Source organism: Hylobates moloch, unplaced genomic scaffold (genome assembly GCF_009828535.3).
Source record: "Hylobates moloch isolate HMO894 unplaced genomic scaffold, HMol_V3 SCAFFOLD_10, whole genome shotgun sequence".
NCBI lineage: Eukaryota > Metazoa > Chordata > Mammalia > Primates > Hylobatidae > Hylobates > Hylobates moloch.
In genome coordinates, this window is record NW_026652285.1 from 25,716,100 (window position 1) to 25,730,583 (window position 14,484).

A 14,484-nucleotide genomic window follows, 5' to 3' on the forward strand; every position below is an offset into this window, starting at 1 on the left:
CAGAGTGGCACCAGCCAGACCCAGGATGATTATAGCCCCCTTCTCTGTGCCTTCCTCCCCACAGCTGGGGAAGCAGAGGCAGGGAGTCCACAGCTGGAGGCTCCCAGCCCAGAGGGATGACCCTCCTGCCCCTACTGAGGCAGCATACTGAACCCCAGGGCAGTCCAGCCAAGAGAGGGACAGAGGGGTCTGGGCAGGCCCCTGACACACACACCACCATGGAGACTGCATGATATGCTGGGATTCCATTTTATTGCAAATTAAACTCAAACCCAGGGGTATTAGGAAAAGGCCAGCCCTCGCCCCTCTCACTCTCTAACTATCCTCCCTCCCTCCAGATCCCCAGGCTTTCACAGCCAGGGCTGACAGGAGGGAATGGGAACCCCATGGGCTCTGAAGGGATGTGCTCCCCAGCTCTGATGAGCCCTAAACTGCTTCCCCCAGGAGGCAAATAAGCCAGCGTCCCTGGGTTGGGCCTCGAGGCCAGTCCTTGGAGGCAGCAGGTACAGCACTGTGGTTCTGCAGTCTTTGGTCTTAAAGGTCTGAGGCAAAGGCAGGGGAGGGGTAGGAACTTGGAGAGCAACTGGACTTTGAGGAAGAAAATATTAGAAAAGAAAAAAAAAATCCAACCCATCTGGGGCTTTTTTCGACCCTGTCATTGCAAAACCAAAAGTAGTCCTTTTAGATGTTTGTGTGGTAACACTATGAAAGATAGCATAGATTTATTTCACATTTGTAGGTTTTATGTCTATATACACAGTTATACACAGAAAAGGTCTGAGGCCGCCTATTGGTGAGGAGGGAAGGAAGGGAACCACTATCTCCCTGGAACCATTGGCCCTTGAACCACCAGCTTGTGTACAGAGAGGACACTGTGCTGTGTGTCAGAAACAAGCACGGTCATCTACTCCCCAGTCGTAGCTGAAGAGAAGAGACACTGCCAGGAGTGGGGCTAAGAAACAGCCAAGGACCGGACGCAGTGGCTCATGCCTGTAATCCCAGCATTTTGGGAGGCCAAGGCAGGTGGATCACTTGAGGTCAGGAGTTCGAGACCAGCCTGGCCAACATGGTGAAACCCCCGTCTCTACTAAAAATACGTAAGTTAGCCAGGCGTGGTGGCAGGCGCCTGTAATCCCGGCTACTCAGGAGGCTGAGGCAGGAGAATTGCTTGAACCCAGGAGGCGGAGGTTGCAGTGAGCCAAGATCATACCACTGCACTCCAGCCTGGGCGACAGAGCAAGACTCCATCTCAAAAAAAAAAGAAAAGAAAAAGAAGCAGCCAAGGACCAAGGACCAGTGTCCGTTCCCTCAGCCACTCAATTTCCAAGACCTAGTCTTCCTTCCCCAAGCCAAAAACTCCCATCTTTGGGGGGGGCCCAAACTTGCACCGAGTCCAGAAGGGAAAAGGGTGAGCTACTCATCTAACTGTGTAACGGCCAGGAATGATTTAGGGTAACCCAGATCCTAGCATCTCTGCCCACCCGCCCAGGCCCCTCTTGAGCCAGTCCCTTCCTCCACAGCCCACAGGGTGGGGGTTGGTGGGAAGCTCCAGAAGGGTGGGTGGGTGGCCTCAGGCCCCTGGGAGGCTACAGTCAGCAGATCATCTTGGGTGCAGCATGGTCAAGTCTAGGTTGGCCCTTAGAGTGCCCAGGGCCCCAGGCTGGATGGGCCGAGGGAAGGAGGCCACCCTCAGGTGAGCTGCGACCCCAGGAAGCCCTCTCCCCACCCACTCTCTAAGAACTCCACAGCCAACCCGAAGTCAAACTGGTGCAGCGGGGGCCCATCCACTGCGATCTTCACCATGTGGCCCCCCCGGCCTTCCCCGGCCCCGCTCTGCCCCCACCACCGCAGCTCCCGGCTGCGGCCGACCTTGTCCAGCAGGCCAGCGCCCGCGGGCAGCGCCAAAGCCAAAGCGGCTAGGGCGGCGAAGTCGGGGAAGAGCTCGTGCAGCTCCGAGTGCGCGCACGCCAGCTGGGTGCACAGGGCCCGCGGGCCGAGCCGCCCAAGGCTGAATACCACGCGCTTAAACAGCGCGAAGTCGCCCAGCGCCCGCTGGCGCACCACGGCAGGCGCAAAGCCACGCAGCAGCACCCGCAGCGCCCCCTCGCCATGCGTGCCCAGCTCCTCTGGCGCCTGCGGGTAGTGGCGGGGGTCGAAGATCGCTGCGAAGGCGGCCACGGCGTCCAGCGAAGGCCCGGGGTAGGAGTCCTGTAGGCCCTTCCGCATGGAGTCCAGGAAGGACCCCCGGAGCCACTCCAAGCCCCGGACCGCAGCCTCTGAGTAACCGAGCAGCTCCACGCCGCGGTATGTGCAGCGTCCGCTGCTAGTGTCGGGGTCCATGGATGCCAGTTCCTGCAGGAAGCCCTGGAGGCGGGCCCCACCTGAGCCGCGCTGAGCTTGGAGGGAGGCCGCAGCCGCCATCACCAGGGGCTGCAGCAAGGCCAAGTCCGGCTCTTCTGCCTGCAGGACAAGGGAGAGCTTCTGCACAGAGGGCAGGGCATCCAGCAGCAGGTGGGTGAAGGCCACAAAGGTGAACTGGCGCAGGGCCAGGGCCAGTGACCCCGCCACAGGTGAGGCAAGGGCTGCAGCCTCCAGGGTGGGCACCAGGCCGGGCCAGGCCTCCGCCACTGCTTCCACGACAGGCAGCAGGGAGGCCCAGGGCACTGGCCGAGGCCCTGCCAAGTCAATAGCTGCAAGGTCCAGTGCTGCCCGGAGCTCAGGGACCAAGTGGGAACTTGGGCCACCATGGAGGCGGAATAGGGCATCCAATATGCTCTCATATTGACCCAAGTAGGCGGGGGGCTCAGGATCTGTCCGGCCAGGGAGGCAGTGCAGCTCTGCCAGCAGTGGGCAAGTGGCCCGGAGCTGTGGGCCCACACTCCCCAGGCGCTCACTGGGGAGGCTTGAGCTGAGCCAGGCCAGCTTGGGTGCAGATACGCCGAAAGCCTGCAGGATGTCCAAGAGCTGGCCAGCAGTGGCCTCGCCCTCCTGTAGCTCCACACTGCCCAGGAAGGTGGTGGCGGGCTGGCCATCACAGGGGGACACTGAAGTGGCAAACAGGGCCAGGCTGTGTGACTCCGGCCAGTCTCTGGTCTCGTCCAACACCAGCCCCACATATGGGGATGCCTTCAGGCGCTGGCAGGCCTCTGTGTGCAAGACACTGGCAATGGCCACCTGGGACAGCCAGGAAAAGAAAGGGAGGGAGGACTGAGTTAGGCTTGTCCTGAGAGGTGGAGGCAGGCAGTGCGGGTGGTGGAAAGAGCCCAGGCCTTGAGGTCAGACAGACTTAAGGACTAATCCTGGCTTTGCCACTTACTGGCTGTGCTACCTTCGGCCAGTCACTTCACCTCTCTGAGCCTCAGTTTTCTCACCTCTACAGCTCCTGGCCTCTCTAAGAATAGTCCTCCCACCCCGGCCTCCAACCACACCCGGTCTAGTTTTCTTAGCTCTTATACCTGCTGTCAGCTAATACCAGCCCTAAATCTTCTCCAAGTGTTGTTGTGAATTATAAATGTCAACTTTTGTTGCGGTAAAAGCACTTTATGAATCATAAAGACCTCTAGGAAAGCTAGTTTTTTCACTGTGTTTTTCTATAGCATCATCCTAGTCTGCTCTATTCCTGGGGGTCTCCCTCCACTGTCCAGCTCAGCGATTAACTCATAGGCACACTCACTCCCAACTCCCAACCAGTTACCCTGGGTCCCAGCTGTGTGCTATTTCTCTATTTGTCATCTCTGTAGGATGAAATCCAACTCCCCCACCTCCAACCCAGCCCATAGGACTTACACAGTTAGTACCTAGGACAGAGCTGCAATTTGCATGCTTCCAGGGGCCATGTGAGTGATATTGAGCTTGGAGAGGGCCAGGGATAAGCTAGAGGGAACGCCCTGCTCTCCAACTCCAGCACATCCTGCTCTGAGAGCATGGGGACCTTGCTTTTCAACACAAGTCACAAATCTAGATTTTTATATGTAATCTCCTGAGTTTTTTAAAAGTTGAAACAAATTCGAGTTTTTCAAAAACACTATGAAAACCAAATTAAACAGGCTCAGCACAGAAAACAGCCCCAAAAGAAAACTAAGTCAAAAGTCATTTCCATTTCCATTCCAGCACTTTGGGGGGCCAAGACAGGAGGATTGCTTGAGGCCAGGAGCCCAAGACCAGCCTGGGCAACATAATGAGACCCCATCTCTATGCTTTAAAAAAAAAAGAGGCCAGGTGCGGTTGCTCATACCTATAATACCAGCACTTTGGGAGGCTGAGGTGGGCAGATCACCTGAGGTCAGCAGTTCGAAACTGGCCTGGCCAACACGGTGATACCCCGTCTCTACTGAAAATACAAAAATTAGCTGAGCCTGGTGGCACGCGCCTGTAATCCTAGCTAATAGGGAGGCTGAGGCAGGAGAATCACTTGAGCCAGGAAGGCAGAGGTTGCAGTGAGCTGAGATCGTGCCACTGCTCTCCAGCCTGGGCGACAGAGTGACTCCTCAGGGAAAAAAAAAAAAACTAAATACATCTGTGGGTCAATCAAGCCTCCAGGCCACCAGTTTGCAACGTCTGATTTAGGTAGTGAGAAGAGTGCCCCTGTGCCCGCTAAGAGGCCTGGTCTGGCCTCTTTTTTTTTTTTTTTCTGAGATGGAGTCTCGCTCTGTCGCCCAGGCTGGAGTGCAGTGGCAGGATCTCGGCTCACTGCAAGCTCCGGCTCCCGGGTTCAAGCCATTCTCCTGCCTCAGCCTCCCGAGTAGCTGGGACTACAGGCGCCCATCACACCCGGCTAATTTTTTTTTTGTATTTTTAGTAGAGACGGGGTTTCACTGTGTTAGCCAGGATGGTCTCGATCTCCTGACCTCGTGATCCGCCCGCCTTGGCCTCCCAAAGTGCTGGGATTACAGGCGTGAGCCACCGCACCCGGCCTCTGGCCTCTTCACTGTTGCAGCTGGCCCAGCATCAGGCACACAGGCTCTCAAGGAAGGTTCTGAAGGGTGAAGATATGAATGAAATGCCCTAGCTGCTCCCCAAGGACCTGGCATGCTGGGGCTGTTCCCAGGTGGCTCAGTGTCCTCCCTTCCCAAGCCCTTCCCCCATACTTCTGGCTGTCACCCACCTGCATGTCCCTCACCCTCCTGGGACTGTAGTAATCGCCATGCTGTGTGCCCAGCAGTGCCTGGCACAGGTTGAACCTCTGCAGCTCGAGCAGGGCAGAGCAGCGGTCGTCGGGCACATCCTCCTTTGCCATGCAGTACACAGTAGTCAGCACAGCCACTTTGGCCGGGTCTACCTCCACCTTGACGCCCCTGGAGGCGGGGGTCGTAGCCAGGCCTGGGCAGGCCCCTCCACCTTCAGCCTGGCCCTCAAAAGGGGGCTGGCCCTGGTTGACAGCCAGAGCCTGGCGGTGGGCTCCTGAGGTCACGTGGCGCAGCAGGGCGTGGCGCTGGAAGTTGTCGGTGCCCACAGTGAAGGCGTTTTCGGCTTTGCCATGCTTGTTCCGTACCAGGGCCTGGCGGCACTCGAGGCAGAACATCAGCTTCCGCTCATAGTCAAAGTCCAGCCAGGTAAACTCCTCTTTCCAGTGCTCGTTGAAGTAACGCTTACACTTCTTGTTGGAGTTGGAGGCCTCTCCTGCTGGTTTCTTCCCTGGGGGCACCATTCTTGCTCTCTGAGCAAGGAACTCCCAACCCCCACCTGAATGCTCTTGCCCCCCTGCCTCCCCCACACACAGAGCCACCTCTCTTGACAAGGAGAGTTGATGGGGAGGCAGGCTGGGGGCAGCCCACCAGGCTAACAGGGCCCATCCATCTAAGCCTGGAGAGTTTATTCCTGCTCCGCCGGTGGGAGACTGGAGATGAAAGAGACAGGGAGAGCTGTTAGGGGTCTGTCATGGTAGGGGCGGTTTAGAGTGGAGTGGTAGGCTTCATGCTGCCCACAGAGTCCTCCCAGCTGAGGGGTGGAGGGGCTGAATGGGGCAGGGGCTCTGGGCAGTGAGTGGAGTCATGCAAAGGGCCCTAGAGCATTATCCAAAGCAGGGGAGGTATGGGGACCCCAGCCCCCTCCCAGGGTCTCTTTCCACCCAGGACAAGGCACTAATTCACTTTGACTGATGAAGCATCTCAGAACTGGAAAGGCTGGCATCACCTAGGCAACTGCATTTTATAAGGGGGAAACTGAGTCTGGAGACAGGTAGTAGTTCTCAGGGCCCATGAGGAATTCATAGTGAACCAGGACTAAAACTCAGAACTCTCAACTCCTCGCCCAAAAGATGAGGGCCGGGCGCGGTGGCTCACGCTTGTAATCCCAGCACTTTGGGAGGCCGAGGCGGGCGGATCACGAGGTCAGGAGATCGAGACCACGGTGAAACCCCGTCTCTACTAAAAATACAAAAAAATTAGCCGGGCGTGGTGGCGGGCGCCTGTAGTCCCAGCTACTCGGAGAGGCTGAGGCAGGAGAATGGCGTGAACCCGGGAGGCGGAGCTTGCAGTGAGCCGAGATTGCGCCACTGCACTCCAGCCTGGGCGACAGAGCGAGACTCCGTCTCAAAAAAAAAAAAAAAAAAAAAAAAAATGACTGCGCCCTTCAGCCCACAGTCATCTATTTCATCAGAAGGAAATCAGGCCAGGCATGGTGGCTCACTCCTATAATCCCAGCACTTTGGGAGGTGGCTCAGTTGAGCCCAGGAGTTCAAGACCAGCCTGGGCAACATGGCAAAACCCAATCTCTAAAAAAAAAAAAATTAGCCAGGCATGGTGGTGCATGCCTATAGTCCCAGCTCCCAGCTACTGGGGAGGTTGAGGTGGGATTGCTTGAGCCTGGGAGGCAAAGGTTGCAGTGAGCCATGATGGCGCCACTGCACTCCAGACTGGGTAATAGAGCTAGACCCTGTCTCAAAAAAAAAAAAAAAAAAAAAAAAATCAGCAGCAGAAAGCTGATTCTTTCCAAGCCACAGGAAGATTTGCTTTCTGTAAAGCTCCCTTCCTTACACACACAGGTGAACACACACTCACACTCATACCCATCGGTACTGTGGTTCTGGGACGGGTAGCCCAGACCTGGGGCCCCAGACTGAAGGCAGCTAGCTGGTTGCCTCTACCTCCCTCACTCTGCCACCTCCCCAGACACGAGGCCAGGATGAGCAGTTCAGGACTGAAAAGCCATGTCCAGCCATTGGCCAAAACCTGCCAACTCTACCTTTTTTTTTTTTTTTTTTTGAGACAGAATCTCGCTCTGTGGCCCAGGCTGGAGTGCAGTGGCACGATCTTGGCTCACTGCAAGCTCCGCCTCCTGGGTTCACGCCATTCTTCTGCCTCAGCCTCCCAAGTAGCTGGAACTACAGGCACCCATCACCACGCCTGGCTAATTTTTTGTATTTTTAGTGGAGATGGGGTTTCACCGTGTTGGCCACGATGGTCTTGATCTCTTGACCTTGTGATCCGCCTGCCTCGGCCTCCCAAAGTGCTGGGATTACAGGTGTGAGCCACCGTGTCCAGCCAATTTTTTGTATTTTTAGTAGAGACGGGGTTTCACTGTGTTAGCCAGGATGGTCTCAATCTCCTGACCTTGTGATCCGCCCGCCTCGGCCTCCCAAAGTGCTGGGATTACATTGGGATTACAGGCGTGAGCCACCACGCCCGGCCTTAATTCTACCTTTTAATTATCTCTCCAACCTGTGTCCTCCTCTTCATGCCTAACTGTAACTACCATTTCTGGAATGTGAACTGAGGCCCTGTGCTAAGTGCTTTAAATGATCCAGGGCAGACCCAGATGACTCTCTGTGGCTGAGATATTATCCTTTCGGAGAGGACAAAACTGAGGTCAGTGGCTTTAACTGGCTTGCTCCAGGTTTCACAAGCAGTTAAGTAGCTGAGGCTCAATCAGAACCCACGTCCTCCTGACCCCAAAGACTGTACTGAGACCCTGGTCTGTACCGTCTCTCTCCCTCCAGCTGCCTAGCCTTGGCCCAGTTCAGGCCCTCACGGTATCACCTGGATCACTGCAGCTGCCTCAGTCTCTGCATGGTCATTTCCCCCAGACTCATCCCTCACCCAGCAGCCAGAGACAGCAAGCTCACACGTAGATCCAACTGTGTCACTCCTCGGCTTCCACCTCTTTACTGATACCCACTGCCTAAGTCTACACACCTAACCACAAGCCAACGAGGCCCTCCCCAGCCTCTGAATACTTCTGTTAATAGAGCCTCCTGCCACTCCTGTCTGCCCAATCAATCCTGAAGGCTTGCATTCCCAGTAGACACCAAGCTGTTACTTTGTCCCTGCCTTCATCCTCTGAGCCTAGAATTCCCTCTCCCTCCTCTTTCCTAATTCCCACTCATTGCCTGAGAGCAGCTCAGGTATCCCTTCTGCCACGCTGATCCCCACAACCTGGGCTGGTAGCCATCCTCTAGTTCCCCGCAGTTCCCTACGCATGAGTCTTCATGACACAATATGGTGAATACAGGGATTCTGTACATATCTCTGCACTGAGTTCCTAGAAGACAAGACCATGTTTGTTCATTTTCATATCTCTAAGTCCCTGTCTGGGGCTGGGCACACAGATACCTCTCAGTAAAAGTTAGTTGTTTAAAAGAATGAAAGGGCCAGGCATAGTGGCTCACACCTGTAATCCCAGCACTTTGGGAAGCTGAGGTGGGAGGATCTCTTGAGCCCAGGAGTTCCAGACCAGCCTGGGCAACATAAGGAGACCCTGTCTTTACAAATAAAATGTTTTTAAAAAATTAGCCCGGCATGGTGGTGTATGCCTGTAGTCCCAGCTACTCAGGAGGTTGAGGTGGGAAGATCACTTGAGCCCAGGAGTTCAAGGCTATAGTGAGCTATGATCATGCCACTGCAGTCCAGCCTGGGCAACATTGTGAGACCCTGTCTCAAAATAAATAAATAGATAAAATTTTAAACTAAAAATAAAAATATGGGAGGCCAAGGCAGGAGGATCACTTGAGCTCAGGAGTTCAAGACTAGCCTGGGCAACACAGCAATACCCTGTCTCCAAAAGATAAATAAATAAAATTTAAAAATAAAATAAAAATAGAAAACAATGTCAACACATTAAAAAAGAAATGAATGGATTCATTTCGGCCACATGAAAGAACTCGTTTCTGAGACTGTCAATTAGATGATCTTTTTTTTCCTTTTTTTTTTTTTTTTGAGACAGAGTTTCACTCTGTGGTGGATCTCGGGTTCAAACTCCCCCCAGCCTCCATGTATGGTTACAGGACAGGTGCCATGCCCGTTATTTTTTTTTTTTTTTTGAGTGAGTTCATTGGCCAGGTGAGTGCAGTGGCAGATCTCATTCTGCAGCCTCCTGGTTCATGCCTCTTCTGCCTCAATCTCCGTAGTGCCGGGATGGCCCTCTTGTAATTTTTTTGTTTTTTATAGAAAGGTTTCCGTGTTCAACTCGTGATCCGCCCGCTTCAGCCTCCCAAAGTGCTGGGATTATAGGCGTGAGCCACCGCGCCTGGCCCCGGCTAATTTTTTTGAATTTTTAGTAGAGACGGGGTTTCACTGTGTTGGCCAGGCTGGTCTCGAACTCCCGACCTCAGATGATCCGCCCATCTCAGCCTCCCAAAGTGCTGGGATTACAGGCGCCTGGCCCAATTAGACGATCTGAAGCTCTGAGGCTGCAGTAACTGTCTTGTCCACTTGACATGTATACCAGTGCCCTGTGTGGAACATAGTAGGTGGGTAAAACAAGGGCAGATGAGGAGAGTTCCAGGGCCGGCTGGTTTGGTGTAAGGAAAGGCTGCCAGATGGAAGTGTAACTTCTTGGCCCTCTTCCTTGGGACTTTTTTTTTTTCGAGACAGAGTCTCACTCTGTTGCCCAGTCTGGAGTGTAGTGGCGTGATCTCGGCTCACTGCAACCTCCGCCTCCTGGGTTCAAGTGATTCTCCTGCCTCAGCCTCCTGAGTAGCTGGGATTACAGGTGCGTGCCCCCATGCCCAGCTAATTTTTTGTATTTTTAGTAGAGACAGAGTTTCACCATGTTGGTCTTGAACTCCTGACCTCGTGATCTGCCCGCCTTGGCCTCCCAATGTGCTGGGATTACAGGTGTGAGCCACCGTGCCTGGCCCTTGGGACTCTTGAGTGGCACTTGGTGATGCTCACCACACCCTCCTAGGAATCCTCTTTTCTCTTGGCTTCTGGGATCCCATGTCCCTTGGTTTTCGTTCCTCTGTCCAGCACTCCTTGGCCTCTGGAGGTCATCTCCTCCTGCCCTTCCCAGCTTCAAATTGTCTAACATTTCAGAACCATCTCTGCAGACCACTGGGAAATACACAAACCCAGCCTGGCCACCACACCACCCCATCCAGCTGCCTTCCTGGCCTGTCTAGACAGAACTGTTAATCTATCCTTACAAATATGCCACTCTTGGCTGGATGTGGTGGCTCACACCTGTAATCCTAGCATTTTTGGGAGGCTGAGGTGGGAGGACTGCTTGAGCCCATGAGTTTGAGACCAGCCTGGGCAACATAGGGAGAACTTGTCTTTACCAAAAAAAAAAAAAAAAAATTAGCTGGGCATGGTGGCACATGCCTGTAGTGCCAGCTACTCAGGAAGCTGAGGCAGGAGGATCACTTGAGCCCAAGAGTTTGAGACTGCAGTGAACTGTGATCACATCACTGTACTCCAGCCACCCTGGGTGACACAGTGAGACCCTGTCTCTAAAAACAAAAACAAAAGCAAATATGCCCCTCTCCCAGTCATCCCTGTCTCAGGAAATGAAATCCATCCTTCTTCCTAGGTGCCCTGGCCAGAAACCTGCCCTTCAATCCCTGTTCTCTTCCACATCCAGAACCTGCTCCATCCATAGGTCTTGTTGATTCTCCCTCCAAAATCCACTTCTAACTTGTCCCTTCTCTCCACACCACTGCCTGGCGGCCTTGTCCAGGCCACCTTTATCTTTTGCCTGGACGAGAGCTGTTGCTTCCTGACTGCATGCTAGGTTTCCATTCTTAACCTCTCTTAACCAGAGGGGGGCTTTTAAAAATATATCGCTTTAGTGAGCCGAGATCATGCCACTGCACTCCAGCCTGGGAGACAGAGCAAGACTCCATCTCAAAAAAAAAAAAAAAAACCAAAAATACTGCTTTAGATCCCTCCACAACCACCCACTCCTCTAAGGCCAGTGCCAGAATTCTTTTGAGGTCTGCCAAATGCCCAGGGTTACTGACCTCTCTGGTGGCCACTTGTGTCTCCCTTCCTTCCTAGTAACACCATCCTTCTCTCTGGGTTCCTCCAGAGTGCCAGGTTCCCATCCCCCGGGTCCTTTGCCCGTGCTGTCCCTTCTTCCAGAATGTTCCCAGCTGCCCTCCCAATGTTTACCTGGCCTGTTTCATTTCCCCTTTGGCCTTAGCTTAACCATCCATTCCCAGGAAGTCCCTTCTTTTCTGTCATTGCTCCCTGTTTGTTCTCTCCATTGCATGCTCCACAGATTACAAATCTCTGCTTCTATCTGTGTAGTTCTCTTGCTTCATCCTCTCTCCACCCCGCTTCTCATGCATGTTCCCTGAGGGCAGGAAAGGTAACTAACTTCCTGTCTGAATCCCAGAGACGGGTACAGTGCCTGACACCCAGCAAGTGCACCACACAATTGGGCAGTGAATAAGAAAGAGCAGGTGCCCAGGCAGAGAGGGCAGTGGAGCCAGCCCTTGGGTGCCTGTTAGGTGATTAAAACAGCTGCCTTTGACATCCTTTCCTCCCAAGATCCTGTGATTCTATGACCTTGCCCAGCCCACTATGCACAGGATCTTAGAATGGGGGCAGAGGGGTGCAAGAGCAAGGTGATGCCCTTCTGGAAGTTTGTCAGATCCTTTCCATGTACATCGAAGCTGCCTATCCTGGCCATTCTGCAGAACAAAAGGGTAGGTAGGTAGAGCCCGGGAAGGTGGAGATTCTAAAACGGCTCTGTCCAACACAGCAGCCAGTGGCCACTGCAGCTATTGTAAATGCAGCTGTTTAAATTACTTAGAATTAAATAAAACATTAGCATTCAGCTCACACTAGGCACTTTTCAAGTGCTTAGTAGCCAATGTGGCTAGTGGCTATTGCATTGGACAGCACATTTACATCATCCCAGAAAGTTCTATTGGACAGAGCTGCTCTAAACAGGTCAAATTCCATTGACATTCTCCCCACCTCAACCTCAAGAAACCCAGGCTGGGTGGAGTGAGGTGTAAACAAAACTCCATGGGTCCAGTTGTGACCAAGGCTGAGCAGGAGGGCACACTTGTTGCAGACCCAGGTCTCCTCTCATCTCTCTCCACACCCTGACCAGCCGGATGGGAGCAGGAACAACTTGACAAAGACCCCAAGGCATGTAAGCCTCAAACAGTATTCATGTGGCCCCAGGATGTGGGTCCTGAGCCTCCTCCCCGGGCTCCTGGGGGCCCCTTGCTTTGGGACCCCACTAAGAGGAGTCCAGCTCTCAGCAGATAGGGCCGGGCGCCCCCTGCTCTGGCAGCCCTGGTGAGAAGGGGCTCCCCTGCACCCCTTCTCACCCATCCTCCCGGGGGCTGGGACGGGGAGGGCTGGGGAACTTCCTCTGGGGGGCGCGCGGTGACAGAGCCCTCGGTGGGTCCCGCAGAGGCATTAAGCCTCCGCCCGCCCGTCCCGCCCGCCCCGTCCGCTCGCACTCACGGAGACACAGGAGCCACCATCTTGGGCGGTGGACGCTCTGGCCGCGGTCTCCTTGGGCTCCACGGAGCGACAGCAGCCACTAGCGGCAACGGGGGCGAAGAGGCGCCAGCAGCCGGCGCCGGCCGGGGTCGCGGGCAGGGCGGGCGGCGCCCCCGGGGCTTACCTGGCCGCGCCCACCTGCCGCGCCTCCCGCGGAGCGCGCTCAGCCTGGCCCCGGCCCCACCCCCCCAGCCCCTGCCGCCGCACGCGCCGCAGCAGGAGCCACTGAGGCTAGACCGCAGGCAGCGCGGTGCCGGGGTTCATTCGGTCCGCGCATGTATCCGGGGTTCCTCGAGGGGCTCACAGCCTAAGACACAGACAGGTAGAGCGCGGTAGAGGCTGCAAAGTGTTCTTAGAGTTTGGAAGCAAGTGCTTTGAGATCACGAAGGAGCGGGCAACCAGCTGAAGGTCTGCAAGGCGGGTCAATTAGGGTTCACAGCATTCTGGGTAAGTGAACTTTTACTAGGGGAAGGGCACTCCAGGCCGTGGGATGGCAGAGCAAGGATCCCTCTGGGAGCTGACAGGTCGCTGCACGTTCATGAAGAATTGGGGTGGGTGGGGGCAGTGCCTGATGCTGGATGGCTCTAGGGGAATGCTGGGGATTTTGACCTTCCCACCTGGTGGGCAGCCTCCTCCAGAGGAGTTGGAACTGGGAAGCTTATTGTTTTAGCCTAGTGAGTTATTTGCAGTGGGGTTGACAGAGTGGGGAAGAGGGAGGGAGGTTGGCGTGACCTTTTTCTAGAACTCTGGTACACAGCCGACCCTCATCCCGGTCTGCGTTACCCTGAGAGGTGAATTGAGGAGGTTCCCTGCAGGAGGAATGTGCAGACGTGGAGGTGTGGAGTCCAGAGGCCTGGGATGGAGCTCCAGTTATATTTAACTCTGAGGCCTCGGACTGGACACTTAGCTATGAGCCTGTTTCCTCATCTGTAAAGTGAGAATTACAACTCGGGGAGGAGGCTAGGGCAGGACAGAAATGGGTCTGAAGACCAAATGAGGTGCTAGGTGTGGAGGCCATTCAGAGAGGGGGCTGGCCTGCTGCTGTGGATCAAGGGAATGTCAAGACAATGACCCAGTCTCCCCTTCCAGACAGCACAAAGTCACCCAGAAATGCCTTCCAGTCCCCTCACAATTGGGTACACTGCTCTTCTGCAAAAGGCCTAGGGTGCATGTTGATTTGAGGTCCCAGCCCCACCAATGGCTGCTGGGAACTCCTCTGCCCCAGCATCCTCCATGCAGCACTGCTCTGTGCCACCCACCGTCTGCCTCTGACATTCACTGTGAACCCCAGCCCCAGAGCTGCTGGGATGGAGCGCGAATCACATGCACACACACGTGTGGCCGCCTGACTCCTGGCTACACTCAAATGAAGGGAGATGTCACAGCCCCCACAGCTGCCCCCGAATGGCACCACACAGCCCTCAGGTCTGGAATTCTGCACCCCGAAAGGGTCAGATTGGGGGTAGGTCTTCTTGGATGGCATTTTGCTGCAGAACAGCCACCGTAAGTGTCTTGGAGCAGCCATGGCTCATTAGCCAACTGCCTTAAGAGGGTGGGGTGTGGTCAGAGGTATGAGCAAGCCAGACCCGTACAGAAGAAGAGGCTGCCCCCAAAGGTCCAGCCGAGGCTGGGGCAGGGCACAGAGCAGAAATCTTATGAAATAACATCACCCTGGCTGCCACCAAGGGAGAAGATCTGGGAGAACCACATCCTGCTATTTTGCCATAATGGGAAAAGACAGACACACACACACACACACACACACACACGAGCACAGAGACACACAACCCGAGGCCCATATCAC

General features: G+C 54.9%; 2 protein-coding genes across 6 annotated transcripts in view; both read right to left on the reverse strand.

Annotated features, from left to right (window-relative positions):
* The window catches only part of ZNF385C (zinc finger protein 385C), a 72,700-nt gene that overhangs the window by 12,386 nt on the left and 45,830 nt on the right, over nt 1-14,484 (reverse strand). The gene's annotated exons all lie outside the window — the stretch shown is intronic.
* CUNH17orf113 (chromosome unknown C17orf113 homolog) lies at nt 208-12,680 on the reverse strand. Its single transcript, XM_032163638.2, has 3 exons — nt 12,642-12,680; nt 5,105-5,836; nt 208-3,174 (listed from the first exon to the last, which is right to left on the reverse strand). Exons 2-3 carry the CDS (start codon nt 5,645-5,647, stop codon nt 1,690-1,692), a joined length of 2,028 nt encoding a protein of 675 aa, XP_032019529.1. The 5' UTR covers nt 5,648-5,836; nt 12,642-12,680; the 3' UTR covers nt 208-1,689.